Below are 26,848 nucleotides of genomic sequence, written 5' to 3'. Positions count from 1 at the left end.
AGCAGTATTTACAGTGCCAAGACTAGGTTAAGGACCCTGACCTCTGTGCTCTTAGTACATCCAGAATACTCCTTTATTAGTTATTGTAACCACCACATTTCATTATAATGAACTGTTTATATTTGCCGTTCATCCACAAACTGAAGGCAGGGTATCCTATCTCCATTATCTCAGCAACCCAAAGTGCTTAGCATGTTGGGACCCAGCAGATGATTGCTGAACTGAGCTGTAGTTCTGAGTAGGCATAGCATTTGTCTGTAGTATTTCTTGTGCACAAGGGTAGCTCTTAGCTATATTGGACTGGAAAGTGATAGTCACAATCTAGACGGCATTTCATTGAGTCTTCTGATATTTTCACAGACCAGATGAAGTCATGCTAACTGTGAAGATACTTGTATGGGTTAGTCACTGGGTAAATGCCCATGACATAAAAAGAATGCTGGAGTGAGAGCTCTAGTAGCAGGTGGGGCTTTCCCCAGGTAAATAATTCACTTGGGATGAAGAGACAGAAAATGTGCTGGCCAGATCTTTAGGTGACACAAATCTGGAAAGCCTAGGAAATAGTTCATAAGACCATCAGTATCTAAGAAGATCTTGACAAGCCAAGCAATCTTAGAAAATGAAGTCTAGTAGGGGGAAATTAACATAACAAGGGTTGGCATTTAAAAAAAAAAGCCAGCTGCATAAGTACACAGTGTGGGAGCTTGAGCATGGCAGTAGGAAATGTGGCAGACAGAGGGACACTGCTGGCCACACAGTAAGTGTATGAGTCAGCATGGTGTAGCTGCCCCAGAAAACTTATTAACAGAGGCACAGCATCTCCACATAATTTGGCAAGAGCCTCAGTCACACTCTATCATTCTGGATCATTTCTCACCTGGTCTACTCAGTCCTGAGCCTGGTGCATTTGGAGGGAGATGGTCACACTGGAGGAGAATTCAAAGAAGAGTGACCAGGAAGGCTAAAATATTGTTTAAGGGATAAATGCAGAACTGGGGGTGCTAGCCAGCAGAAAAAGAGACACAGGCAAATAGAGCTTCTTTTAAACATCTGAAGTATTGTCTCACAGAGATGCTCAAGATTTTTGGGCGGTGGCTACAAGGAATAGTGCTTAGACCAGAGGTTGGATACTAGAAGGAGACAGATGTCGTCTATCATGAAGATAGATGCAATTTTCTAGCAACAGTTACTATCCAAAGATGAAATGGGTTACTTGGATAGGGATTGAGTTTCCCATTACTTAAGGCATACAAGCAGAAGTTGGCCACCACTTGGTAGAGGTGTTTTCAGAAGATTTTCAAACATCACTTAGTAGAATAAACTCTCTGGGCCCTGCAAACTTGGGCAGCCCAAGATCTTTCTCTGCATTTTTTCCCCATGGGTACACATTTTATTTTCATAATGGAAGTCAGCGAGATAAAGGTTCCTTTTGCCAATAAATTTGTGATACTAAATACATTAGATTTTGTATGCTTTTTGACTTGAATTCCTTTTAACTCTAAATTGTTTCCGTCAATAGATGGACGACCTCAGTGGGAAGTAGAAGGGAAAATAATCAAAGAAAAATGTCAAGGGGTAAGAAGTTTACTTCTTTAGAAATATGTAAGAAACTTAATGAGAAAATTGGATAATGCTGCTTTATGGTATAGATGAGGAGTCTTGTCTGTTGAGTTATGGAAAAGTAAATTAGAACTTTTAGAAGTTTGGATGTGAGATAGATACTTTCCTGGTACTAAAATTAAAGTTTAAGAAAGATAAACAGTTGGTGTCTTTCTTCCCCTTTTTTGTGTATAGGAAAGGAGAAATTAGAAATGAAAGATTATTAGAAGGTTCTTACTGAAGTTATTGATTTATTTCTCTGAATTCAGTGAAGAGATCAAACAAATTCAGTGAAGAACTTACACAGTGGGCAAAAAATAGGAGGAGGACAAGCCCTCAGGGGTTTGTGTATTTAATACACTATTTCCAACTCCTTCACATTAAGCCTTCCAGGAATCAGCACTGAAAGTTGTGGTCCCTTCATCCTGGTTGGAATGGAGACAGAATTTTTTCTGGGATAGACAGTACCACTTCCTACAGTGCTCTCCAAAGACCTAGAGAAGTTAGATTAAGGATTGCAGTTGAGGACTTCCCTGGTGGTCCAGTGGTTAAGACTCTACGCTGCCAATGCAGGGGGAGCGGGTTGAGTCCCTGGTCGGGGAACTGAGATCCCCACACGCTGTGCGGTGCAGCCGAAAGATTAAAAATTAAAAAAAAGGATTGCACTTGATTTGGAGCTAAAAGTTTTCACCCTGCATATGTAAAATTATTCTTAATATAGATGCAGATTTTGTGTATTGCCAGTTTGGAACATTTTGAATATAAAATTTAAGATAAGGGAGTTCCCTGGTGGTCTAGTGGTTAGGATTCGGTGCTTTCCCTGCCATGGACCAGGCTCAATCCCTGGTCGGGGAACTGAGATATCCTGCAAGCTGCGCAGTGAGGCCCAAAAAAAAAAAAAAAAAAAAAAAATTTAAGAAATCTAAACTGTAACACAACTTGGGAACTATTAAACTTGATTAAAAATTAGAACAGACTTCCACTTAAGGTGTATAGTAATATGTAATATTTATTAGAGCAAAATATCTGGCTATATAGTATGTAAGACTTTTGATTTCTGCTACAACTAGAAACCCAAGTGGGTGAGTGAAAAGCAGTTTCTCCTTTAATGGTTTACTTGAAAGAGCTTTTCTCTGTTAAGACTGAAGTATCCATAGAGTAAATCTCCAGATGACTTATATACCAGTTTACTCGCATAATGAGCCTGAATAGTTAAGACTCATGAGACGTGTTAAGTTTAGCAGGTGCATTTCATTTTTAGTTCTGAGTGTAACACAATCTTGCTTTCCATGCTCCTTAGGCTCACATTGTCCTTGAAGTTCCTCCATATCATAACCCAGCAGTTACAGCTGCAGTGCAGGTGCACTTTTATCTTTGCAATGGCAAGAGGAAAAAAAGCCAGTCTCAACGTTTTACTTACACACCAGGTACGAGGAGTTGTTGTGATGGTTTACTATAGAGCTTTCTTTCATAATGAATAAAAAGTTATTCAATGAATCCTGTATTAGAGTGTTTAAAGGTAGGGTCCTTATAATCAATAAAAATCCCAACTCATGCTTAATCTGTAAAGTTTGTATTGACTTTAAATATTAGATCTGATAGCAATTGTTATTTTGTAGTCACTTATTATAAGGAAATTAAAAGATTGTATCAATAGATTTGAAGTCTGTTTTTCAGGAGTTACCAAAAATCACCAGCACTGTTGGAATAGTAGGTGTTTGTGAATATGTGTGAACTTTCCTTGTGCCCTTAGCACTGCAGAAAGGCAGTGTGCCTGTTTCATAGTGTCTTCATCTCAACCATTCCAAATCAAAATGGAAAATCTCTCATTAAATTTTCATTTGGCAAGCAACAACTGTAGCATATATTGGCTTTGGGGGAATATAACATTGATGGCAGAATTCCTGATTTTATAGAGACACCATAACAAAGGATGCTTTCACACCTCTTTCTGCAGCAGTTCAAGTGCTGTAATTTTCCAGATCTGGATTGTGACACATGAATATTATATGCAGTAATTCATGCTGATGTTTACATACTTAGAGAACAGACATTTATAGAGGTCTTCTCTGTGTTAGGTACTGCATTTGTCACCAGAACATATAATGATAAAAAAATCATAGTGAACCTTATTCTTCAAAACTTGTTGTAAAAACTTTTAAATGGTTTATAGTAAATGAAAAGAACAAACACATGAATTTGAGAGGGTATTGGTTATTAGTCATTCATTTGTCATCATATTCTTTAAAGCCTGGCTGTATTTCATTTAGAGCCTCTGAAGGCCACTTATATTCCAGAATCTGAAAATTATTATTACTTGATCGTGTTAATACATTACTTGGTAATAAAATATTTCAGATAATTTTCAAATAGAATACAAACCTTTGAAAACAAAAGATTTTGATTAGCCATTTCATTTACTCATTAATTCAATAAGTATTTAAGGGTGCACAGTAGTTGGGTAAAACCTCTCTTAGCTTCTCTCATGGAGCTTATAATCTAGTGGAACAAATAGAAGCTAATAAACCTCTAAATAAATAAATTACTTACAAATTTGTAATTAGAAACAGAGATAAGGAATGTTAAGGAAAGGGAAACAGTGCTGTGGGTGAAAATAACAGAGGGACCCTTGTCTAGGCTAATTGGTTGTGAAAAGACTTCTATGAGGAGTTGAGAACTGGAAAATAATAGTAATAGTTTATAATTATGTAACATTTACTATGTTTTAGTACTGTTCTAAGACTTTTCTGTATTCATTTAATCCTCTTAATAAACCTATGGGATAGGTTATTGTCTTATTTTACAAATGAGGAGACTGAGTGTCTAAGTAATATGCCCAAGATCTCACAGCATAAGTCCTAGAGCCAAACATCATACATAGGCAGTCTGATTCCAGAGTCTGGGCTCATAACGTATCCTAGACTACATCTGTTTGTTCATTTATTTAGTAAACATATAGAGCATTTAGTGTGTGCTGGGTGCTATTCTCAGCAGTTTATACATAATAACTCATTTATCCTCCCATAACCCTATAAGGTAGGTAGTGTTGCCCTTCCCATTTGGCAAGTGAGTGAACTGAGATCACACAGCTAATAAAGGCAGAGGTGAGATTTTAATCCAGGCAGTATGACTGTACAGTCTATACTGTTAATTACTGTTAGATAAAGTGTGGGAGAACATTCCACATAAAGGCAGTAGCATATGCAAAGGCCTTATGGTTGGTTGGATCATAGAGTATTAAAAGAGTTGTAAGAAGTGAGTTTTAATAGGGAGGTGACGTGATCAGATTTGTAATTCAAAAATAATTTTTCCCATGTTTCTTCTGTCACTTTATAAGATGTCATTGACCAGTTTTAGTCTTTTCTCAACTTACTAACTGTGGAGGGTGAGATTTATATGGGAGAGGCCCAAGAAGGTTAAAAAGGTGATTCAGACAGCTAGAGTATTTTGAGTATACAGAGGAGAGAGCATCAGTGATGATAAAGAATATCAAGTTTCTGGGAAGGATGGGAGAGGATAGGATTTAAAATATGCAAGTTGGAATGGACCTTAAATGGGAGAAGGAACAGGAGGGAAGGTAAAGGAGATGAACAAGATGGATATACATTAGGAAGGTTTACAGATTTAGTAATGGAGAGTTTAGGGAGTTTCCATATGATAGCTTCAATTTTGTTTCTGTAAAGAATGACATGAAGTCTCCTATTGTGAGCAGAGAGAGGGGAATGTCAGTGATTTGGCAGTTTAACAGTGTGGAGAAGTTTGAAAAAGTTGTTGTAAAGAGGGAAAAGTAAGTTACCACAGAAATGTAATAGGATTCTAGGCATGATCAAAGGGCACCTTTGATGTTGATATTGGTTAATTTATGGATACTAATTAGCTCTGCTGTGTAACTTTCTTAAGCAGCACTCAGGTTCTTCAGGGCAGGTGGTAAAATATGGATAGTAGAGCTCTTCCAGGGTGAGAGTTACTAAAGACAACAGGGTCCAAGAATGTTAGCAAATTCTTTTGAGATGAGGAACTATAGAATCTAACCTGAATAAGAAGGGAGAGAGCTTCTAGAATTGGGGTAAAAAGACAATAGGGTCAGCATGTTAGAGGTGTTGATTACTACCATCATAGTGGTGGTAATAGGCAAACAGAAAGGAGCAAATATAATGCCTTTACATTATCAGCTCTTGAATTGAGAGGACAATATAAAGGCAGAGTCCTAGAGGGCATTACATGTAAGAATGGAAATCAGTGGGGCTCCAGAGCGCAGGGAGATATTGTATTGGCCTGGAGCTGTCATAACTGGCTTTATGGTTGACAGAATACAAATCAGGTGGCACACACTAACGAAGGAAGAGTGGACACACAGGAGTGTTTGGACAGTCCTTATTGTGGTTGATTACTGCCTTTTGTCTGTAACATTTGGCTTTTTTCACTTTTTTTCTAAAATGAAATTTTGAATAAAGTTTTTACAAAGGCAAATACATAACTGTGAATTTTTTTAAAAGACAAGTTGAAAAAAAAATTTTAAAACACCCATATTCTCTTCCACTCTGTCATTCTCTCCTTTTAGATCCTTTTGATCCATATATAGATACATCCTTTTAAAAATAGAAATGGGACCATGCTATATTATATATACTAATTTTGTAACCTGAACATTTTTATTTTTCCTTATCAGCAGATAGAGTTTAACAGAATTTTGATAGCTTTTTAGTATTCTACTGTATGACCCTTTGTTATTTTAGAATTATTGTGTTTGTCTTTTAAATTTTATGAATTCTTTATATTAGAGATTTTAGCCATTTGTTTATGTTGGGGCAATAATTCCTTTTTAAATTTTATAAAAATTTTAGGTATTCATAAGTTGCATGTTTTTTATTAAAGGATTTGTTAATTTGTTTCCTTTTTGGCAACCCCCTAGCAATAGGGATCTGACCAATATCAATATCCAATGGAGGAATAATCATTAGCTGCAAGTGGCTGATTTAAAAAAAAAAAAATTTTAAGTTAGGGATTGTGTTTAGTATTATTTGTCCCACAATCCATTTACTTTGTAGAATGAAGATAGTTAGCAGCATATGTGTATGATTCACAAACTACCCTTACCGCAGATGGTAATAGAGCACACAGTCCTTCCTTAGTGGTGCTGCCTGAACTTCTGCCCAGCTTCTGGCTTCAGAACTTCCAATGTGGGAGACTCTACCCCCACCCTAGAGGAAATGTGTCTCCCTCTGAAGCCCAGCAGAAGTTATTTGTACTTGGGGGTACCATCTGAGCTCTGGTTTTTGGAATCATGGGGATTTTTCAGAGCAGCATTAGAGCCAAACTCTCATGTATAATATTTTGCCTGTGGAAGGGTATACTCTGTGTTCCAAATAGTTGAATGGACAGACTGACTTTTGTATTGTGGTTGTTTAGATTGGGAGAAGAAGCCTGCCTTACAGTCAGGAGATCAGATCTCAGCTCTGCCACAGACTGTACCTACTGATTAACCTCTATAAAATGAGGATATAATACTAAAGCGGTGGTTTTCAAATTGCTTAGGTTGTTTATTCTTCAAATAAAATCTTACGCAAAAAGCCAGTGTATGAAAAAGGATGAAAGCTAGCTTGGCTGCTCTCTTTGCACTGGAAAAGGAAATCCAGAGCTCTTTCTCTTTACATCCTGTTCTTCTACATCCACCACTTGAAGAAGAGTGCGAGGCTTCTCATGGTTTGAAAACCATTAGTCCAGTTGATTTTTCTTTTTCTGGATGCCTCTGTTCATCAACATTCTAAGTTTGAGAATTAGCATGTATAATACAAAAGGTAGAGTTATTCTGTTTCTAAAACTCATCTCATTGTAGATATTATAAGATCTGTTTAACTGTATTTCCCTCCAAACAAGAATTAATTACCGTAGACCAGCAGTGAGGACTTCTTATGGTTTGGTCAGGTTGGAGTCTGAATCTCTTATAGACAAAAAGAGTGATACTTGATTTGGCAGAGTGGAAATGCACTTGATTTAGTAGAGCAGAATTCTCAATCTGGGTACCCAGATGTCAGTCAGGAACATAGAAATAAGGATTGGATCATGCAAAAAAGATGGATGTTATGCTGTAGTTTTCAGTCCCTCTGTCTCCTTTTTAGTGCACGATAACCAACCACTTATGTAACCAAGGGCCCCACCTGTTCCATTCAGGATTAAGGGATGAGAGTAGGCTTTCTTTGGATATTCTCCTTCCTTATGTAGAAATATGACTCTGGATATAGGATTCACTGTAGCTTTCCTGAGACCAGAGTAGGAGCTGAAACAGAAGACAAAAAAATCTAGTAGTCCAAGGACAAAGTTCTAGTTCTGCCAAAGTCAGAAGAAAAGTAAGTGCATCAAGACATTAGGGGGAAAAAAAAAGAGAAGAAAAAGAAAAAGACATTAGAGAGGTCAGGAGCCAATAGACACGGTGAACCATACTTGAAATACCTGAGCAAGAATCAGAAACTGGATGGAGGTCTGGGTCAAGAACATGAGCATTGTGGCAGAAGCAACAAGATTGGTGATATACCTTTCTCTCGGTCCTTAGGGTTGGTGTCTCATTGTTAGAGGTGGGCTCACCAGTTGCAGATTTAGAGGCTAAAGCAGGTGAATAATGAACCCATCCTGTTCTTCTAGGAAGCCAGAGCAAAGTGCAGAACTCAAATGCACCCCAAACAAGTGCTCCATTAATTACCTCTTCTACAGTAAAATATACTATCAGGGCTATCTTAATTCTTACCTTTATTTTCTCAGATTGAGACCATGCTTATGTGAAGAGACTTGTACTTCGCAAAGGTTTGATAAATGGACAGATGAGATTTGACCTTGTTTTGGGTCTCGTTATTTTCCTTTGACATAAAATGGAGTTTCTTATATTTTGTGAAGATCATGAAAATTTTAATTATGTTAATTCTTAGTACAAACTTGGAAGGAACAATGAGATGTGAATTTAGGAAAATTATTTTTAAATGTATTATAACACTTCAATAGGAGGCTAAAGTAGATAATTTTTAGAAAAATGGACTGAAGTGCTTGCCAAGAGAAACAATGACATCAGTTGTTTTGACACACAATAAATTAACTGACGGTTCTTTTCTGTTTTGATATGCATATTAAATAAAATAAGCAAAATGCATTGATTCCTACTTTAAGCAGTCCTTTCATCAGGTAGACTCATCCTAAATCATGGATCTGCTACTTTTCTAATGTCATAAAGGATGATGATTGGTATTTGTAACTCTGCTTGCTTGGTGGAATGGTGAAGTAGAATTTCCGTTGGTAATACAGTATACTGCAGTGAATAAAAGCATGGACTTTGGAGGTAGAAAAACCTGTGTTCAAGTCCTTATGATACGACTTAGCTGCTGTGAGGTCGTAGTGTCTTTAATCTCCTCTTCAGTATACTCATCTATAAGGCAGGGATAATAATAATCCCTACCTCATAATGATCTTGGGGTTTTTTAAAAATTATTTATTTTTAAATAAGTAATATATATACATGGTGGAAAACATTCAAAAGGCCCCAAAACTTAGACAGTAAAAAGTAAATCTTCCTCATGCTCCTATCCCCTATTCACCTAGTTTCCCTTCCCAGCAATAAACCCAACAGTTATCAGTTTCCTGTGCATCTTTCCAGAGATATCCACACATATATAAACAAAAACATGTGTACATGTGTATATGCGTATGTATATATACACACACAATATTTTATGTGAACTGTGACATGTACGCATGTTCTGCAATTGACTTTTTTTTTACTTAACAACGTGTCTTAGAGATCTTTCCAACATCATTTCATAGAGGTCTATGCAGTATTGGTTTTTTTCTTTTTTTTAACTTGAATACTTTTGAAGCAAGAACCGCTCCGTGTTGTCTTCTATTTACTGGTTTCACATATTTTATATTATCTGCCTTCCCTGAAGGCATTTGAGTTTTCAACCCCTGGCTTGTGTGTGCACTACAGTTGTGTAGCCTAGAATGAAGTCCTTTCATAATTATTTTATGTATTATGTAATAACATTTGCATTAATCACTTTCTTTTCAGTTTTGATGAAGCAAGAACACAGAGAAGAGATTGATTTGTCTTCAGTTCCGTCATTGCCTCATCCTGTCCAGACCCAGAGGCCTTCTTCAGATACAGGACACCTACATGACAGTGTACTGTCTGCACAGAGAAGCTTGGTTTGTCCCATCCAGCTAACATATGCATCCATGGTAACCTCAGCCCATCTGCCACAGTTGCAGTGTAGGGATGAGAGTGCTGGTAAAGAACAGCATATGATACCTTCTTCAGTTGTGCACCAGCCTTTTCAAGTCACACCAACACCTCCTGTAGGGTCTTCCTATCAGCCTATGCAAACTAATGTCGTATTCAATGGACCAACTTGTCTTCCTGTTAATGCTGCCTCTAGTCAAGAATTTGATCCAGTTTTGTTTCAGCAGGATGCAGCTCTTCCTAATTTAATAAATCTTGGCTGTCAGCCACCATCATCCATACCTTTTCATTCTTCAAATTCAGGCTCAACAGGACATCTCTTAGCCCACACACCTCATTCTGTGCAGACCTTGCCTCATCTGCCGTCAATGGGATACTGTTGTTCAAACACAGGACAAAGATCTCTTTCTTCTCCAGTGGCTGATCAGGTCACAGGTCAGCCTTCCCCTCAGTTACAACCCATTACGTATGGTCCTTCACATTCAGGGACTGCTACAACAGCTTCCCAAGCAGCCTCTCATCCCTTGGCCAGTTCACCACTTTCTGGGCCACCATCTCCTCAGCTACAGCCTATGCCTTACCAGTCTCCTAGCTCAGGAACTGCCTCATCACAGTCTCTAGCCACCAGAATGCATTCTGGACAGCACTCAACTCAAGCACAAAGTACAGGCCAGGGAGGTCTTTCTGCACCTTCATCCTTATTATGTCACAGTTTGTGCGATCCAGCTTCATTTCCACCTGATGAGGCAACTGTGAACATTAAACCTGAACCTGAAGAGCAAGAACCTAACTTTTCTACAATTGGTCTTCAGGACATCACTTTAGATGATGGTAAGTTCATCTTTATGCTTTGAAGCAGTGAAGATCCAGGAACTTCCTTCCCTTAAGAGTCATGAGAAAGTTACCATGGATTGTTTATTGGCATATGGTTGGGCTTTTTAATAAGTTGTTTTTACTAGAAATATGTTGATATATGACTCTGAAGATAGACATGAACATATATGCTTTAAAGTCTATTTTACCACTTATATCTGTTGCGAAGGGTGAGACCTTGAGTAATAACCTACCACCTATTTGTGATGGAAATGAAGATGTGAGCTTTTATTGAGCATTTTTCCTTTCAGAACATACAGTGAGGTCACAGTGTCTAGAGAATGGAATTCAGAAGTGTTAATTCACTAAACATTGCAGAATGCCATCTCTTTGCAAGGCACAGAGTTAAATGCTAGGAATACTAGGAAGGTATGAGGATAGAGTTCTTGTCCTTGAGGAGACTCATACAAGTAAAGAACCTGCTTCTCTGTGGCCCTGCCAGCTTGCTGAGTCAGATAGTGGTGATAGTACAAGACCAGACTGGTTTGCTGCTGCTGGTACAGCTGTTGGCACCATGATAAAAAGAAGCTCTTTATGTAAATGTAGCAAGTTGGTATGTAAACCTCTATTTTTATGAAATCATAAATTGGACAGCAAACTCTGGAAATTATTTTAATAATTGAAAATTCCCCCAAGGTAGGATTTTCAGGTAATAATTTTAGTTTATTCTTGGCTTTGTCATTTATATGGTAGTAAAATTTTGTCTAAATAGGAATTCAGTGAAAGCTACCTGTAAGTGTTGTACAATATGAAAAATTTGAAACATGGATATAGAATTTTAATTCTCTCTCTGATTCTGTATTAATCTGTAGAAAAGTAACTCTAGGTCAGCCATTTCCTTTATACATCTGGAGAGGCTATTTACTACTTAGTTGCAAAGCTGGTTTTAAATTCCAAATTCCAAACTTAAGGGAAAAGGAAGGTAAATAAAATGATAAAATGTGGGAGCCCCCACCCTACCCCCGACCTGGCACCAGGGCTTTACTGTCAGATCAGTATATGAGGATACAATGATGCAGTAGGTCTTAGTCACTTACAACCAAGATATAAAAGAAGCACATTGGGAGATCAGCAAAGAGATGTGAAAGATTCTATAAGAAGGGTTCAGAGAGGCTTCCTTGAGGAGATGACTTTTAAGCCAGTCTTGGAGGATGAGTATATTTTTCAGTAAATAAGGATCAATCACTTCTTATCCTTTTGGCTAAGAACAAGTATAGTATCAGTAAATGAGAATCAAAGGGAAAACCAGACAACAGAAGCAGAAACATAGAGCTATGTCTGGGAAAGCATGATTTTCTGTGGCTGGAGGGCAGATGGCATAGTAGAGGACGGCTTTGAAAGCCGCAAGGGGATATGCCAGGTCATTTGTGTATAAACAGAAGGTATAGCTGTAAACAAGCAAAACCTACAATTTGCATAGCATTGTTATCTAATTTAACTCTTACTAATCCTCTAGATAGCTATATTTAGAGAATCAGACTTTCTGAAGGTCACATAACTGGTAAGTAGCAGAGCTGAGACTGGAGGCAGGTATTTTCAGTCTAGTCTTTTTCTTGCAGTACTACAGCTGCCCCCCAGCAACAGCAGGCCGTGGTGGTTAGAACGCAGCGCTAAAGGGGATCCCCCAAGCTTTTTTTAATTCCTAGAGAATAGTGGAACATTCTCTAGGAATGCATGTGCAGAATTTCACTGCATGAATATATGTTCACAACAGCATCTGATCTGTCACACTTGTATTGCTTTCAAGGTTTGTGTTTAGAATTTTAATCCCTGAAACAAAGGGTGAGACCTGGAGTGTGATAACCTACCACTTCAGTGATGCCACTGAAAACACAAGATTTATTAAGCAGGTCTCATAGCTGCTGGGTATTCCAGTTCATTTTCTTTCCAAATGAAGACTGTTTCTCTAAAAAGAGACCAAAGCTGGAACCTGCTCTTTCTAATTTACCACAGATTGAGTGATTTTTGGGGGGACAGCAAATTGGAACTTTTAGAAAGGCTTTATGGAATTTTTATTTATTTCATCTTTTTTTTTTTTTAAAGGATTTTTCTTATTTATTTATTTATTTATTTATTTATTTTTGGCTGTGTTGGGTCTTCGGTTCGTGCGAGGGCTTTCTCCAGTTGCGGCAAGCGGGGGCCACTCTTCATCGCGGTGCGGGGACCGCTCTTCATCGCGGTGCGCGGGCCTTTCTCTATCGCGGCCCCTCCCGTCGCGGGGCACAGGCTCCAGACGCGCAGGCTCAGCAATTGTGGCTCACGGGCCCAGCTGCTCCGTGGCATGTGGGATCTTCCCAGACCAGGGCTCGAACCCGTGTCCCCTGCATTAGCAGGCAGACTCTCAACCACTGCGCCACCAGGGAAGCCCTATTTCATCTTTTGAATATGTGAAGATTCTTTTGAATATGTGAAGATGTGTTGCAGAAACAGAGAATCTGGAAAAATGAGGTCTATGAGGGCAAGTATAAAAGCAATTTCATTTTTGTTCCATTCACAATTAAGCAAAGTTCCCCACAGAGGACAAGGACTGGCTAATGAATTCCCTTATTGCTACCTATCAGGAGACTTGATAGAAGCTGAGTGGTGGGACTTCCCTGGTGGTCCAGTGGTTAAGACTCTGTGCTTCCAATGCAGGGGGCGTGGATTCAATCCCTGGTTGGGGAACTAGGATCCTGCATGCTGTGCGGTGCAGCCACAAAAATGCTTAAAAAAAAAAAAAAGCTCAGTGGTGCTAGCAGTAATTAAAGAGGGGGTGGGAGAACTAAAATACACTCCTGGGCACCTCCGATTATTTGATGTATAATTTTTGCAATTTACATTTTGATGCTATCAAATATCAAATGAATTTTTGATGTTTGCCAACTGACTCATTGATTATGTTATTTGGATTTGCCTTTTTTTTTTGGATTTGCCTTTGAAGGTAAACTAGAGGCTTAGAAAATCCTACAGTGCTGCAGAGTTTTAATATAAATTCATTAAAAGAACAATAATAACATATTTCATAGGCCTTGAACTCCCTAGTACTTGGAACTCTGAAGTACTTGAATGGCCCCTTTCTGGTAAGCTTTAAAAGTAAGCCATAAAACATGCCAAAAAGGATTAGAAGTACTTAAAGCGAACTTTGCAGTTAGCTTGAGCTCAAGTTTTATTTTAACTTTTCTATATTGTGCTAAGTATTAAGTACAAAGTAATTTCCACTCCACAACTAGAGGACACAAGTAATTTCTTTAAATTTGTGTTATACTAGTTAAATATACTTATCATCTAATCCTAATAACTTTCATTAATCCTATTTGTTTTATATTTATTTACCCCTTTCTTTTTTATCAAATTAAAGATTAAAACAAATAAAATATCCTTTTTATTTTTGAAATTTTTAATTAAGATGGAGTCTGTCAAGAATCATTCAGGTATTACTTGACTGTTACTTTTAGAAATACGGACATTGGGCTTCCCTGGTGGCGCAGTGGTTGAGAATCTGCTTGCCAATGCAGGGGACACGGGTTCGAGCCCTGGTCTGGGAAGATCCCACATGCCACGGAGCGACTAGGCCCATAAGCCACAATTGCTGAGCCTGCGCGTCTGGAGCCTGTGCTCCACAACAAGAGAGGCCGCGATAGTGAGAGGCCCGCGCACCGCGATGAAGAGTGGCCCCCACTTGCCGCAACTAGAGAAAGCCCTCGCAGAGAAACAAAGACCCAACACAGCCATAAATAACTAAATAAATAAATAAATAAATAAATAAATAAATAATTTTTTAAAAATACGGACATTAACACCTTAATTTTTTATTATAAATTCAGTGACATTTAATAGAGAAGATATTAGTGCACCTCAGCTCAGAAATTCAAGACTTGTAGAACTAAAAATACTCTAATACAGCTCCCCCATTTTATAGATAAAGAATCTGAGTTTTACAGAGCTTAAGGTATTCATCCAGGGTAACACTGATTTAATAGCAGAGTAAAGACTAAAACCCAAGTCTCCTGGTTCCTAATTCAGTACTCTAAGAGTTTTTTCAGTATCTGCAATCATGTTTTTCATCAGTCTGTGGTTTGAGACTGTGGATGTAGAGCAAGCAGAATAGATGAAAGAAAATGCTGTTTCCTCAGCAGAGCCTTGGTTTGTGAGAGGGGCCAGGGCAATCTTAAAATTCTAGACTCTCAGTATAGATGAAGTTTTAAAGGCTCTCTACTCCATCCTCGTCTTTCACACTGGAATTCATACTCTGGTATCCCTAGTGATATTATATTCCTGTTGGTCTCTTCATCTCCAGATTCTTTGGAACATCTCAGGGCCTTTTAAGTTCCAGCTGCCCTTGTTTTATGTGGGCTCTGGTGCCTCTGGAATCATGCAGAACAAATCTAATCATTGTTCTGTAATAATCCTTCACATGTGCGAAATCTTGATCTCTTTCCCAAGTCTTAAAAACACTCCAGCAATTTCATCCTTCCCTCAGCCTCACTAACATGCAAGTTCCCTTCTGCTTGAATCCTGGTGTTCGGTTCCTTTTCGTAGTGCATATCCAGAAGGGAACACTCTAGCCAGCTCAAAGTGGATTGGGACCGTCACCTTCCTTGTTCAGAAGACTTTATTTATCAGTTTGGTGTTAGGTCAGGGGATTTTCTTAGCTTCATCTTGCTGTTAATTTAGTGAGTCATAAGTACTAGTCATTAGTCATAACTAAATCACATCCATTCTGTATCCCCACCCCCCACCCCTCCACCATGGATTTTTACATATGTTTTTGGAACCCACGACTAAACTTTGCAGTTATCCTTGTTCAGGTTCACTGAGGTGATTTTGACCCCTCATGTCAATCTTCCAAACTCAGGAGAGTCCCAGAAGCGTTTCTTGTTTTCAGAGTAATGTGGCTCCCTCCTCAGGGGGATTACTCCTTGGGGTAGTAGCAGCAGCAGAATACTGACCTTTACCAATTGATGTTCTCTTTCAAGCAGTCCCCTTGGAAGGCTGTAATATATACTTACTCAACCAATTAGAGTATTGTTCAAAATTCTTTTGCTACTTTCATTTTTCTTTGCTACCTAAGTGTACCATTGCCCCTGCTTGGAAAGCATGTGCTACTCTGTAAAATTATCAGTGAGTTTTTACTCAGATGGTAAAGTTTGTGTGCCTGGAGCTGTAATTTTTCCTAAACACTTCTGTGCATTATAGTGTGTATGTCCCAGATTTGGACCAAGTGATATACATTAAAACAGTACAAAAATATAGAAATTGTCACAGCTGTGTTTTTGTTTTTGTTTTTTTTAAAGGGATTTTTTTTTTTTTTTGAAATTTGAGTCTCAGATTTTTTTTTTAATTTTATTTATTTATTTATTTATTTATTTATTTATTTATTTATTTATTTATTTATTTATTTATTTTTGGCTGTGCTGGGTCTTTGGTTCGTGCGAGGGCTTTCTCCAGTTGCGGCAAGTGGGGGCCACTCTTCATCGCGGTGCGGGGACCGCTCTTCATCGCGGTGCGCGGGCCTTTCACTATCGCGGCCCCTCCCGTCGCGGGGCACAGGCTCCAGAAGTGCAGGCTCAGCAGCCGTGGCTCACGGGCCCAGCCGCTCCACGGCATGTGGGATCCTCCCAGACCAGGGCTCGAACCCGTGTCTCCTGCATTAGCAGGCAGATTCTCAACCACTGCGCCACCAGGGAAGCCCCACAGCTGTGTTTTAAGCATTTTAATTAAGATTATGGTATTGTTAAACTAGACTGTCTTAGACTTTTAAATACAGGCCCATTTAATTTGTGATTGAGCTGAATCCAGTAAGAACTTTCCATTAGAGTCCCTCAATTCCCTCTTGTCCTTCTTTGTTCACAAACTAACAGAGCCATAGCTACAGCTCTTCAGCAGAGAAGAGGGTACATGTTAAATATAGCCTGACCTGCTGCTGTGGTGAAAACTGACACTGCCACTTGCAGGCTCTGTGCAGTAACATGCTGATCCTGAATGTAGGGCAATTGCTAATTTGACTGTAAACAGGGACTCTAGACATGACCTCTGCTGCTGCAGTTCTATATAGGTGACAAGCAGATGAACCTGCTTTCCAGTTGCAAGGAAATGATAAATACAAGATTCAGGTGATTAACTTGGATGGGGAAATCAGGAGACTGGTATGGAGGAGCAGAATGGTAAATATTATTGTCAGTGTGCTAGCCCACCTGTTGGATACTCGTTTACTGGTGTTTATTGTATTTAAATAAATAAAAGAAAGCCATGCATAGCCAATGATGAGAATGGGTCCCAAATGAGGTGTTGAATCACTTAGGGGCTCAGTAGTGGAGGGAGGTAGATAATACTGAACTTTCTCTTTTAACTAGGACTCTGGGTAACTCATGAATACTCTTCTGGGAGGCATACATGTACCATCCAGCCTCAAACATACTTATGATGGATAATTCCAGAGGCAAAAAGTCCCACAAATAATACCCATGTAGGCTTTGTATCATGGCTTATGCAGAATGGATCATGATGGGGATTCAGGACCTTAAACGCAACCACTCTTGGACATATAATAAGAAAATTTAATTTTTAGACCCAGTGAAGCAAGGGCAAGCATTTGAGAAGACCTTTTATTTCTCATATCAGGTGTGTCTGTGTTATCTCACATGGCACAAATTAGTTATATTGCATATGAACAAAATTTTTTCCTTGAATCAACTTGACACTAAAATTTATACATAAACTGGGAAAAATCCAAGAGAGGTTACCAGTAAATAGCCAGCATATCACAGCATATCAGAAGTCTTCAAAATAAATTCACTTCAAAAAGTGTATTTAAAAATAATAAATGAATTAATTTTCTGTCTCACATGTATTGCATATATATTTTGCCAGTTCGTTTGTTTACCAGTTTTTAAAATAGTGTTTTGATCTATAGAAATGTAAAATATTTAGGTGGTCCAACCTAATATATCTTTTCTTTTTGATTTCTGTTTGTTTGTTTGTTTGTTTGTTTTTATTTTTGGCTGCATTGGGTCTTCATTGCTGTGCGAGGGCTTTTCTCTAGTTGCGGTGAGCAGGGGCTACTCTTCGTTGTGGTGCGCGGGCTTCTCATTGTGGTGGCTTCTCGTTGTGGAGCACGGGCTGTAGGCAAATGGGCTTCAGTAGCTGTGGCACATGGGCTCAGTAGTTGTGGCTCACGAGCTCTAGAGCACAGGCGCAGTAGTTGTGGCGCACGGGCTTAGTTGCGCCGCAGCATTTCTTTTTGATTTGTGCTTTGGGAATCTTGTTTAGAAAGGCTTATCTTACCCCAGTGTTATACAAAGTTCCCACTTATATTTTCCTCTAGGACTTGAATGATCTTACTGTTAATATTTAAATTTTTTATTTAACCTAGACTTTATTGGAGTATAAGACACAGAGTTGTAAGATATTGAGAGTAGGATCTAAATTTAGTTTTTAAATACTTCGCTGATTGCCCCAACACTACTTACAGTATGTATTTCATTGATTCTATTGGGCACTTTTTATTTCAAACATGTTAACATCTCTGAAACCTGGATGTATCTGTGATAAATAAATGTTTTACAATCTAAAAATAATAATAATGAATTATGGTTACTCTTTCTTGATAATAAAACTTTTTTTTTTGAACACTGTGGTAGGCACTTTGCTAGTAGCTCATTAGTTCTTCCCAACAATCTGTAAAAAGTGAATTATTAACCTTATTTTCAGAGATGTGGCTCAGAGAGCTTAAGCACTTTACCAGTGTTATATGACCACAGACACTGGGACTGGCATTTGAATCCAGGTCTGTCTGAAATTTAGATCGTCTTGCATGTGTTTAGTGGCTTCTGAAATAACTATAGTTGATTACTTTATATAATCTCACTTCTATAAACACAGTAAACATAGTAACTTTCTGATGTCTGTCAAGTGTAAGATACAGAGCCAGTGTCTAAAGATGTATTCTATTTTAAAATTCATATCCTGTTTCTGAGTTCCTTTGGAAATGAATCATTCACAGGGACAAAAATATGTTATTTACTTATTTTTTATTTATTTATTTTTTTGGCTGTGTTGGGTTTTTGTTGCTGCGTGAGGGCTTTCTCTAGTTGTGGCGAGAAGGGGATACTCTTCGTTGCGGTGCGTGGACTTCTCATGGCGGTGGCTTCTCGTTGCAGAGCATGGGCTCTAGGCTTGTGAGCTTCAGTAGTTGTGGCACACGGGCTCAGTAGTTGTGGCACACGGGCTTAGTTGCTCTGCAGTGTGTGGAATCTTCCTGGAGCAGGGATTGAACCTGTGTCCCCTGCATTCGCAGGCAGATTCTTAACTGCTGTGCCACCAGGGAAGTCCATGCAATTTTAAATACAGTAAATAAACCTCATTGATGAAGTAACATTTGATCAAAAACTTGAAGATGAGACGAAAAAACCTTGAAGATGAGGAAATTACCAATGTAGATACCTGGGGGAAGAGTATTCTAGGCAAAAGGGACAAGCAGAGGAAAGACCCTAAGGTAAGAGCATGTCTGGCTTATTGAGGAATGGCAATGAGGCCAGTGTGGCTGGAATATGAGGGATCTAGGGGGAAAGTAGTAGGAGATGTGTGGTCAAGGAGGTAATGGGGAGCCAAACGTGTAGGGCAACAGTTCTCAAACTTTTTGGTCTCAGGACTCCTTTTTTTTTTCTTTTTAATTGAAGTATAGTTGATTTACAGTGTTGTGCCAATCTCTGCTGTACAGCAAAGTGACTCAGTTATACACACATATACATTCTTTTTTTATATGCTTTTCCATTATGGTTTATCACAGGATATTGAATATAGTTCCTTGTGCTATATATTAGGACCTTGCTGTTTATCCATTCTAAACGTAATAGTTTGCATCTACCAAACCCAAACTCCCAGTCCCTCCCTCTCCTTCCCCCCCCCCCCCCGCCCCCCTTGGCAACCACAGGTCTGTTTTCTATGTCTATGAGTCAGTTTCTGTTTTGTGGATAAGTTCATTTGTGCCATATTTTATATTCCACATGTAAGTGATATCATATGATATTTCTCTTCCTCTGTCTGGCTTACTTCACTTAGTATGATAATCTCTAGTTGCATCCATGTTGCTGCAAATGACATTATTTCATTCTTTTTTATGTCTGAGTAGTATTCCCTTGTATATATGTACCACATCTTCTTTATCCATTCATCTGTCGATGGACATTTAGGTTATTTCCATGTTTTGGCTATTGTGAACAGTGCTGCTATGAACATAGGGGCGCACGTATCTCTTTGAATTATAGTTTTGTCTGGGTATATTCCCAGGAGTGGGATTGCTGGATCATATGGTAATTCTATTTTTAGTTTTCTGAAGAATCTTCATACTGTTTTCCATAGTGGCTGTACCAACTTACATTCCCACCAACAGTGTAGTTCCCTTTTCTCCATACCCTCTCCAGCATTTATTTGTAGACTTTTTAATGATGGCCATTCTGGCCTGTGTGAGGTGGTACCTCATTGTAGTTTTGATTTGCATCTCTCCAATAATTAGTGATGTTGAGCATCTGTTAGCATGCCCATGTGTTTTCTGCCCATTTTTTGATTGGGTTGTTTGTTTTTTTGTTGTTGAGTTGTATGAGCTGTTTGTATATTTTGGAGATTAAGCCCTTGTCTGTCATATCATTTGCAAATGTTTTCTCCCATTCCGTAGGTTGTCTTTTCGTTGTTGTTTTTCTTTTTAATGGTTTCCTCAGCTGTGCAAAAGCTTGTAAGTTTGATTAAGTCCCATTTGTTTATTTTTGTTTTTATTTCTATTGCCTTGGGAGACTGACCTAAGAAAACATTGGTATTATGTCAGAGAATGTTTTTCCTATGCTCTCTTCTAGGAGTTTTATAGTGTCATGTCTCATGTTTAAGTCTTTAAGCCATTTTGAGTTTATTTTTGTGCATGGTGTGAGGGTGTGTAAATCAACTTCATTGATTTACATGCAGCTGTCCAACTTTCCCAGCACCACTTGCTGAAGAGACTGTCTTTTTCTCAGGACTCCTTTATAATCTTAAAAATTTTTGAGGATCCCCAAGAACTTTTATTTAGGTGGTTTGTATGTATCAGTTTTTATTTGTATTAGAAGTTAAAACTGAGGGCTTCCCTGGTGGCGCAGTGGTTGAGAATCTGCCTGCCAATGCAGGGGACACGGGTTCGAGCCCTGGTCTGGGAAGATCCCACATGCCACGGAGCAACTAAGCCCGTGAGCCACAACTACTGAGCCTGCGCGTCTGGAGCCTGTGCTCCGCAACAAGAGAGGCTGCGACAGTGAGAGGCCCGCGCACCGCGATGAAGAGTGGCCCCCACTCGCCACAACTAGAGAAAGCCCTTGCACAGAAACGAAGACCCAACACAGCCAAAAATAAATAAATAAAGTTATTTAAAAAAAAAAAAAAAAAGGAAGTTAAAACTGAGAACTTTTTTTTTAAAATAAATTTGTTTATTTATTTATTTTTTGGCTGCACGCGGGCTTTCTCGACTTGCAGTGAGCGGGGGCTACTCTTCGTTGAGGTGCGCAGGCTTCTCATTGCGGTGGCTTCTCTTGTTGTGGAGCACGGGATCTAGGCGCGCAGGCTTCAGTAGTTGTGGCACGTGGGCTCAGTAGTTGTGGCTCACGGGCTCTAGAGCGCAGGCTCAGTAGTTGTGGCGCACGGGCTTAGTTGCTCCACAGCATGTGGGATCTTCTGGGACCAGGGCTCGAACCCACGTCCCCTGCACTGGCAGGCGGATTCTTTTTTTTTTAAATTACTGTTGGTTTTTTGTTTTTTGGTTTTTTTGGGCTGCATTAAGTTTTCGTTGCTGCATGCAGGCTTTCTTTAGTTGCATCGAGCAGGGGCTACTCTTTGTTGCGGTGCACGGGCTTCTCATGGTGGCTTCTCTTGTTGCGGAGCATGGGCTCTAGGCGCATGGGCTTCAGTAGTTGTGGCACGTGGGCTCAGTAGTTGTGCAACGAGGGCTCTAGAGTGCAAGCTCAGTAGTTGTGGCGCATGGGCTCAATTGCTCCACAGCATGTGGGATCTTCCCAGACCAGGGTTCGAACCCATGTCCCCTGCATTGGCAGGCGGATTCTTAACCACTGCGAGGCAGGCTGATTCTTAACCACTGCACCACCAGGGAAGCCCCTGATATAGGTTTTAACAGGGTCACTCTGGCTGCTGGGTAGAGAGGCAAGGGCAGAAACAGGGAGACCAGTTAAGATGCTATTATAGTAATCCAGGCCAGAAATGATGGTTTGGACTAAGAGATGGACTGATTTTTGATGTATTTTAAAGTTAGAGCCAGTAGCATTTCCTGACAGATTCCATGTGAGGTGTGAGAGAAAGAAGTTAAAGATGACACCAATGGGGTTTTGCCTGAGCAACTGAAAAGATGGAGTTGCTGTCAGGTAAGATGGGGAAGGCTCTGGATGGAGCAGGTTTTGGAGAAAGATCTGGTGTTCAATTTTGGATGTGTTATGTTTATGGTATCTGTTGAACATTCAAGTAGAGATATAAAGTAGTCAGTTGGCTGAATGAGTCTAGAGTTTGGAAGTGAGTTATAGACTGAAGATATAAATTTGAGAGTTGTTGGCATGCAGGAGGTAGTTAAAGCCACAAGACTAGATGAGGTCATTAAGTGATAATTTAATTGTCCTGCCTTTATCAATTTAGGTAATAATAATTGTATTTCTATAAAATGTTGCAGAGTGCCTACACTTACATTTCAGGAGACTTTGAATAAATAAGTAAACAAATTCACAAGTAAATAAACAGATTTACAAGGGTTAAACAACTTCCCTTAGGTCACCAATCCAGTAAGTGATGACACTACAGTTCCAAAGCCTTTCTTTTCTTGTACCCACCAGATCATTGTCTTGTTTGTATAAACCAGAAAAGCCTATATATATCGATAAGGTGGCTAAAGTAAGCAACTTGGTAAAATGGGGAGGCAGCTTGGATGAGTGGGGAAATTTTGCTCATCTTCCCACAGACATATTTCATAATTTATAAATATTTAATTTTTCAAAACTTTCTTATAAAAGGAACAGATTCTGGGACTTCCCTGGTGGTCCAGTGGGTAAAAATCCACGCTCCCAATGCAGGGGGCTCGGGTTCAATCCCTGATCGGGGAACTAGATCCTGCATGCATGCTGCTACTAAGTGTCTGCATGACACAACTAAGGCCCAGCGCAGCCTAAATAAATAAATAATAAACAAAAATTTTTTTAAAAGGAACAGATTCCATATCCCAGATTTATAAATTTTAAGAGGGATTTACAGAAGTCCTCCAGGTGTTGCTTTGAGTTAATGGTTAGATCTGTGAAAACCTCATTCAGTCATTTCATACATTGTTCTGCTATGAGAAAACCCACAGTTTTTTTTCTTAATATTTATTTTATTTATTTATTTAAGCTGTGCCGGGTGTTAGTTGTGGCACACGAGATCTTTTAGTTGTGGCATGTGGACTTCTTTAGTTGCGGCATGTGGATGCTTAGTTGCAGCATGTGGGCTTCTTTAGTTGTGGCATGTGGACTCTTAGTTGCGGCATGCGGGCTCTTAGTTGCGGCATGCATGCGGGATCTAGTTCCCCAACCAGGGATTGATCCTGGGCCCACTGCGCAGGGAGCGCGGAGCCTTACCCACTGGACCACCAGGGAAGTCCCACGCAGTTTGTTTTTGAAATTTTTAAAATTCGGTAGAATATACATAACATAAAATTTACCATTTTAACCATTTTAAGTGTATGGTTCAGTGACATTAAGTACACTCAAGTAGTGTGTAGCCATCGCCACTGTGCATTTCAAGAACTTTTTCATCACCCTAAACAACAACTCTGTACACATTAAACAATAACTCCCCATTCTCTCCCCACAACCCAGCCTGTGGTAACCTTTATTCTGCTTTCCATTTCCATAACTTTCCCTACTCAAGATACCTCATATAAGTGGAATACAACATTTGTCCTTTTGTGTCTGGCTTATTTCACTTAGCGTAATGTTTCCAAGGTTCAGCCATGTTGTAAGCATAGATCAGAATTTCATTCCTTTTTATGGCTGAATAATATTCCATTGTATGTATATGCCATATTTTGTTTGTCCATTCATCTGTTGAAAGACATTTGGTTTGTTTCCACCTTTTGGCTGTTGTGAATAATGATGCTTTGAATATTGGAGTATAGGTATCTGAGTCTCTATTTTCAGTTCTATTGGGTATTCTGGGAGTGGAATTGCTGGATCAAATGGAATTCTTTTTTCAACTTTTTGAGGAACTGCCAAACTAATATTTTTCCCACAGTGGCTGCACTATTTTACATTTACAGTGCATGAGGGTTCCGGTGTCTCCACATCCTTGCCAACACTTATTTTTTATTAAAAAAAAAAAAAAACCAGCCATCCTAAATGGGTGTAAAGTGGTATCATTGTGGTTTTATTTTGCATTTCCCTAATGACTAATGATGTTGGATATCTTTTCATGAGCTTATTGGTCATTTGTTTATTTTTTCTGGAGAAATGTCTAGTCAAATATTTTGCCCATTTTTTTGGTTGAGTTTGGTTTTTTGGTTGAGATGTAGGAGTTATTTATATATTTTGAATATTAAATCCTTATCAAATAAGTTATTTGCGTATATTTTCTCCCATTCTGTGGATTGTCTTTTCACTCTCTTTTTTAATTTTTTTTTTTAAATTTTTATTTATTTATTTATTTATAGCTGTGTTGGGTCTTCGTTTCTGTGCGAGGGCTTTCTCCAGTTGCGGCGAGCGGGGGCTACTCTTCATCGCGGTGCGCGGGCCTCTCACTATTGCGGCCTCTCTTGTTGGCGGAGCACAGGCTCCAGACGCGCAGGCTCAGTAATTGTGGCTCACGGGCCCAGTTGCTCTGCGGCATGTGGGATCCTCCCAGACCAGGGCTCAAACCCGTGTCCCCTGCGTTGGCAGGCAGATTCTCAACCACTGCGCCACCAGGGAAGCCCTCACTCTCTTGATAGGATCCTTTGATGTTTTTAATTTTGATGAAGTCCAGTTTATCGATTTTTTCTTTTGTTGCCTGTGCTTTTAGTGTCATACTTAAGAAATCGTTGCCCAATTTAAGGTCATGAAGATTTGCCCTATGTTTTCTTCTTCTAAGAGTTTTATAATTTTAGCTCTTATGTTTAGGTCTTTGATCCATTTTGAGTTAACTTTGTATATGGTATGAAGGATGAGTCCAGCTTCCATTCTTTTTTTGCATGTCCAGTAGAACCCTTGCTTGGAAGTGAAAATGAATTGACTGTATATTGTCATGGTTTGTTTCTGGGCTATTTTTCTTTTAAATTTTTATTGGAGTATAGTTGATTCACAATGTTGTGTTAGTTTCTGCTGTACAGAAGAGTGAATCAGTTATACATATACGTATATCCACTCTTTTTAGATTCTTTAAAAATACGGAATGCTTCATGAATTTGCATGTCATACTTGCACAGGGGCCATGCTAATCTTCTCTGTACCATTCCAGTTTTAGTATATGTGCTGCTGAAGCGAGCACTTTCTGGGCTATTTTATTCCTTTGGTCTGTATGTCTGTCCTTATGCCTGTATCACACTGTTTTGATTACTGTAGCTTTGTAGTAAGTTTTGAAATCAGGAAGTGTGTCTTCCATCTTTGTTCTTTTTCAAGACTGTTTTGGCTTTTCAGGGTCCTTGGAGATTGTATATGAATTTCAGGATGGGTTTTTCTGTTTCTGCAAAAACACTGTTGGGATTTTGATAGGGATTGCATTGAATCTGTACATTGCTTTGGGTAGTATTATCATCTTAACAATATTGAAGTCTTGAACATGGGATGTTTTCCCATTTATTTAGATCTTCTATTTCCTTCAGCAATGTGTAGCTTTCAGTGTACGAATCTTATACTTCTTTGGTTAATTTTTTTTTTAATTTTTATTTATTTATTTATTTATTTATTTATGGCTGTGTTGGGTCTTCGTTTCTGTGCGAGGGCTTTCTCTAGTTGCGGCGAGCGGGGGCCACTCTTCATCGTGGTGTGCGGGCCTCTCACTATCACGGGCTCTCCCGTTGTGGAGCACAGGCTCCACACGCACAGGCTCAGCAATTGTGGCTCATGGGCCCAGTTGCTCCGCGGCATGTGGGATCCTCCCAGACCAGGGCTCGAACCCGTGTCCCCTGCATTGGCAGGCAGACTCTCAACCACTGCGCCACCAGGGAATCCCTCCTTGGTTAATTTTTAAGTATTTTGTTCTTTTTAATGGTATTGTAAATGGACTTGATTTATAAATTTCCTTTTTAGATTGTTCATTAAAAGTGTATAGAATACAACTAAATTTTGTGTGTTGATTTTATATCCTGTAATTTATTAGTGCTAACTTTTTTTGTATGTTGATTCTTCAGAGCTTTCTATGTATTGGATCACGTCATTTGTGAACAGAGGTCATTTTACCTCTTCCTTTTATTTCTGTAGCCTAATCTCTCTGGCTAGAACTTCCAGTACTGTGTTGAATAAAAGTGGCAAAAGTGAACATCCTTGTCATGTTCTTGCTCTTAGAGGGAAAGCTTTCAGTCTTTAACCATTGAGTATGATGTTATCTGTGGGTTTTTCATATATGGTCTTTAACATGTTAAGGAAATTTCTTTCTATTCCTAGTTTATTGGGTGTTTTTATCTTGAAAGAGTATTGAAATTTGTCAAATACTTCTGAGTTAATTGAGATGATCATATGGGTTTTTTTCCCTTCATTCTAGTAATGTATACTATATTACATTCATTGATTTTTTTGTATGTTGGACTATTCTTGCATTCTGGGAATAAATCTCACTTGGTCATGATGTGTAACCGTTTTAGTATGCTGCTGAACTCAGTTTGCTAGTACTTTTGTTAAGGATTTTTACATATATATTCACAGGGGATATTCTGTAGTTTTCTTTTCTTGTAGTGTCTTTGTCTGGCCTTGATATCAGGGTAATGCTGGCCCTAGAATGAGAGGGGAAGTGTTCCCTTCTCTGTTATGTTTTGGAAGAGTTTAAGGGTTAGTGTTAATTCTTTAAATGTCTGGTGAAAGTTTTTGTGATAGGAAGAGATAAATCAGGTATTTTTTGGAGCTGTCAACAGTGTTTCAAGGAACTAGAAAAATGTCTCGAGGACTGCAAGTCTCCACAAGCACAATCTGAAACTACCACTGTATCAGCCAACTCACAAAA

At 39.0% G+C, this 26,848-nt stretch overlaps 1 protein-coding gene and 1 non-coding gene across 5 annotated transcripts in view; one reads left to right on the top strand and one right to left on the bottom strand.

The window, feature by feature from the left end:
- Positions 1-26,848, top strand: part of NFATC3 (nuclear factor of activated T cells 3) — a 133,096-nt gene that overhangs the window by 92,734 nt on the left and 13,514 nt on the right. For 3 of the 4 annotated variants that reach the window (XM_057533828.1, XM_057533826.1, XM_057533827.1), the window contains 3 exons: positions 1,520-1,575; positions 2,900-3,026; positions 9,650-10,651. In XM_057533828.1, coding sequence (XP_057389811.1) covers positions 1,520-1,575; positions 2,900-3,026; positions 9,650-10,651 — 1,185 coding nt within the window. The remainder of the gene's footprint in view (positions 1-1,519; positions 1,576-2,899; positions 3,027-9,649; positions 10,652-26,848) is intronic. The other variant, XM_057533829.1, reaches the window with a different exon arrangement.
- On the bottom strand, positions 25,074-25,180 carry LOC114235989 (U6 spliceosomal RNA). Its single transcript, XR_003622048.1, has one exon. It is a non-coding gene; the product is annotated as a U6 spliceosomal RNA (small nuclear RNA).

This window comes from Balaenoptera acutorostrata, chromosome 19, assembly GCF_949987535.1.
Source record: "Balaenoptera acutorostrata chromosome 19, mBalAcu1.1, whole genome shotgun sequence".
NCBI lineage: Eukaryota > Metazoa > Chordata > Mammalia > Artiodactyla > Balaenopteridae > Balaenoptera > Balaenoptera acutorostrata.
The sequence above is the reverse complement of the archived record's forward strand: the minus strand, read 5'-3'. Positions and strand labels throughout refer to the sequence as shown.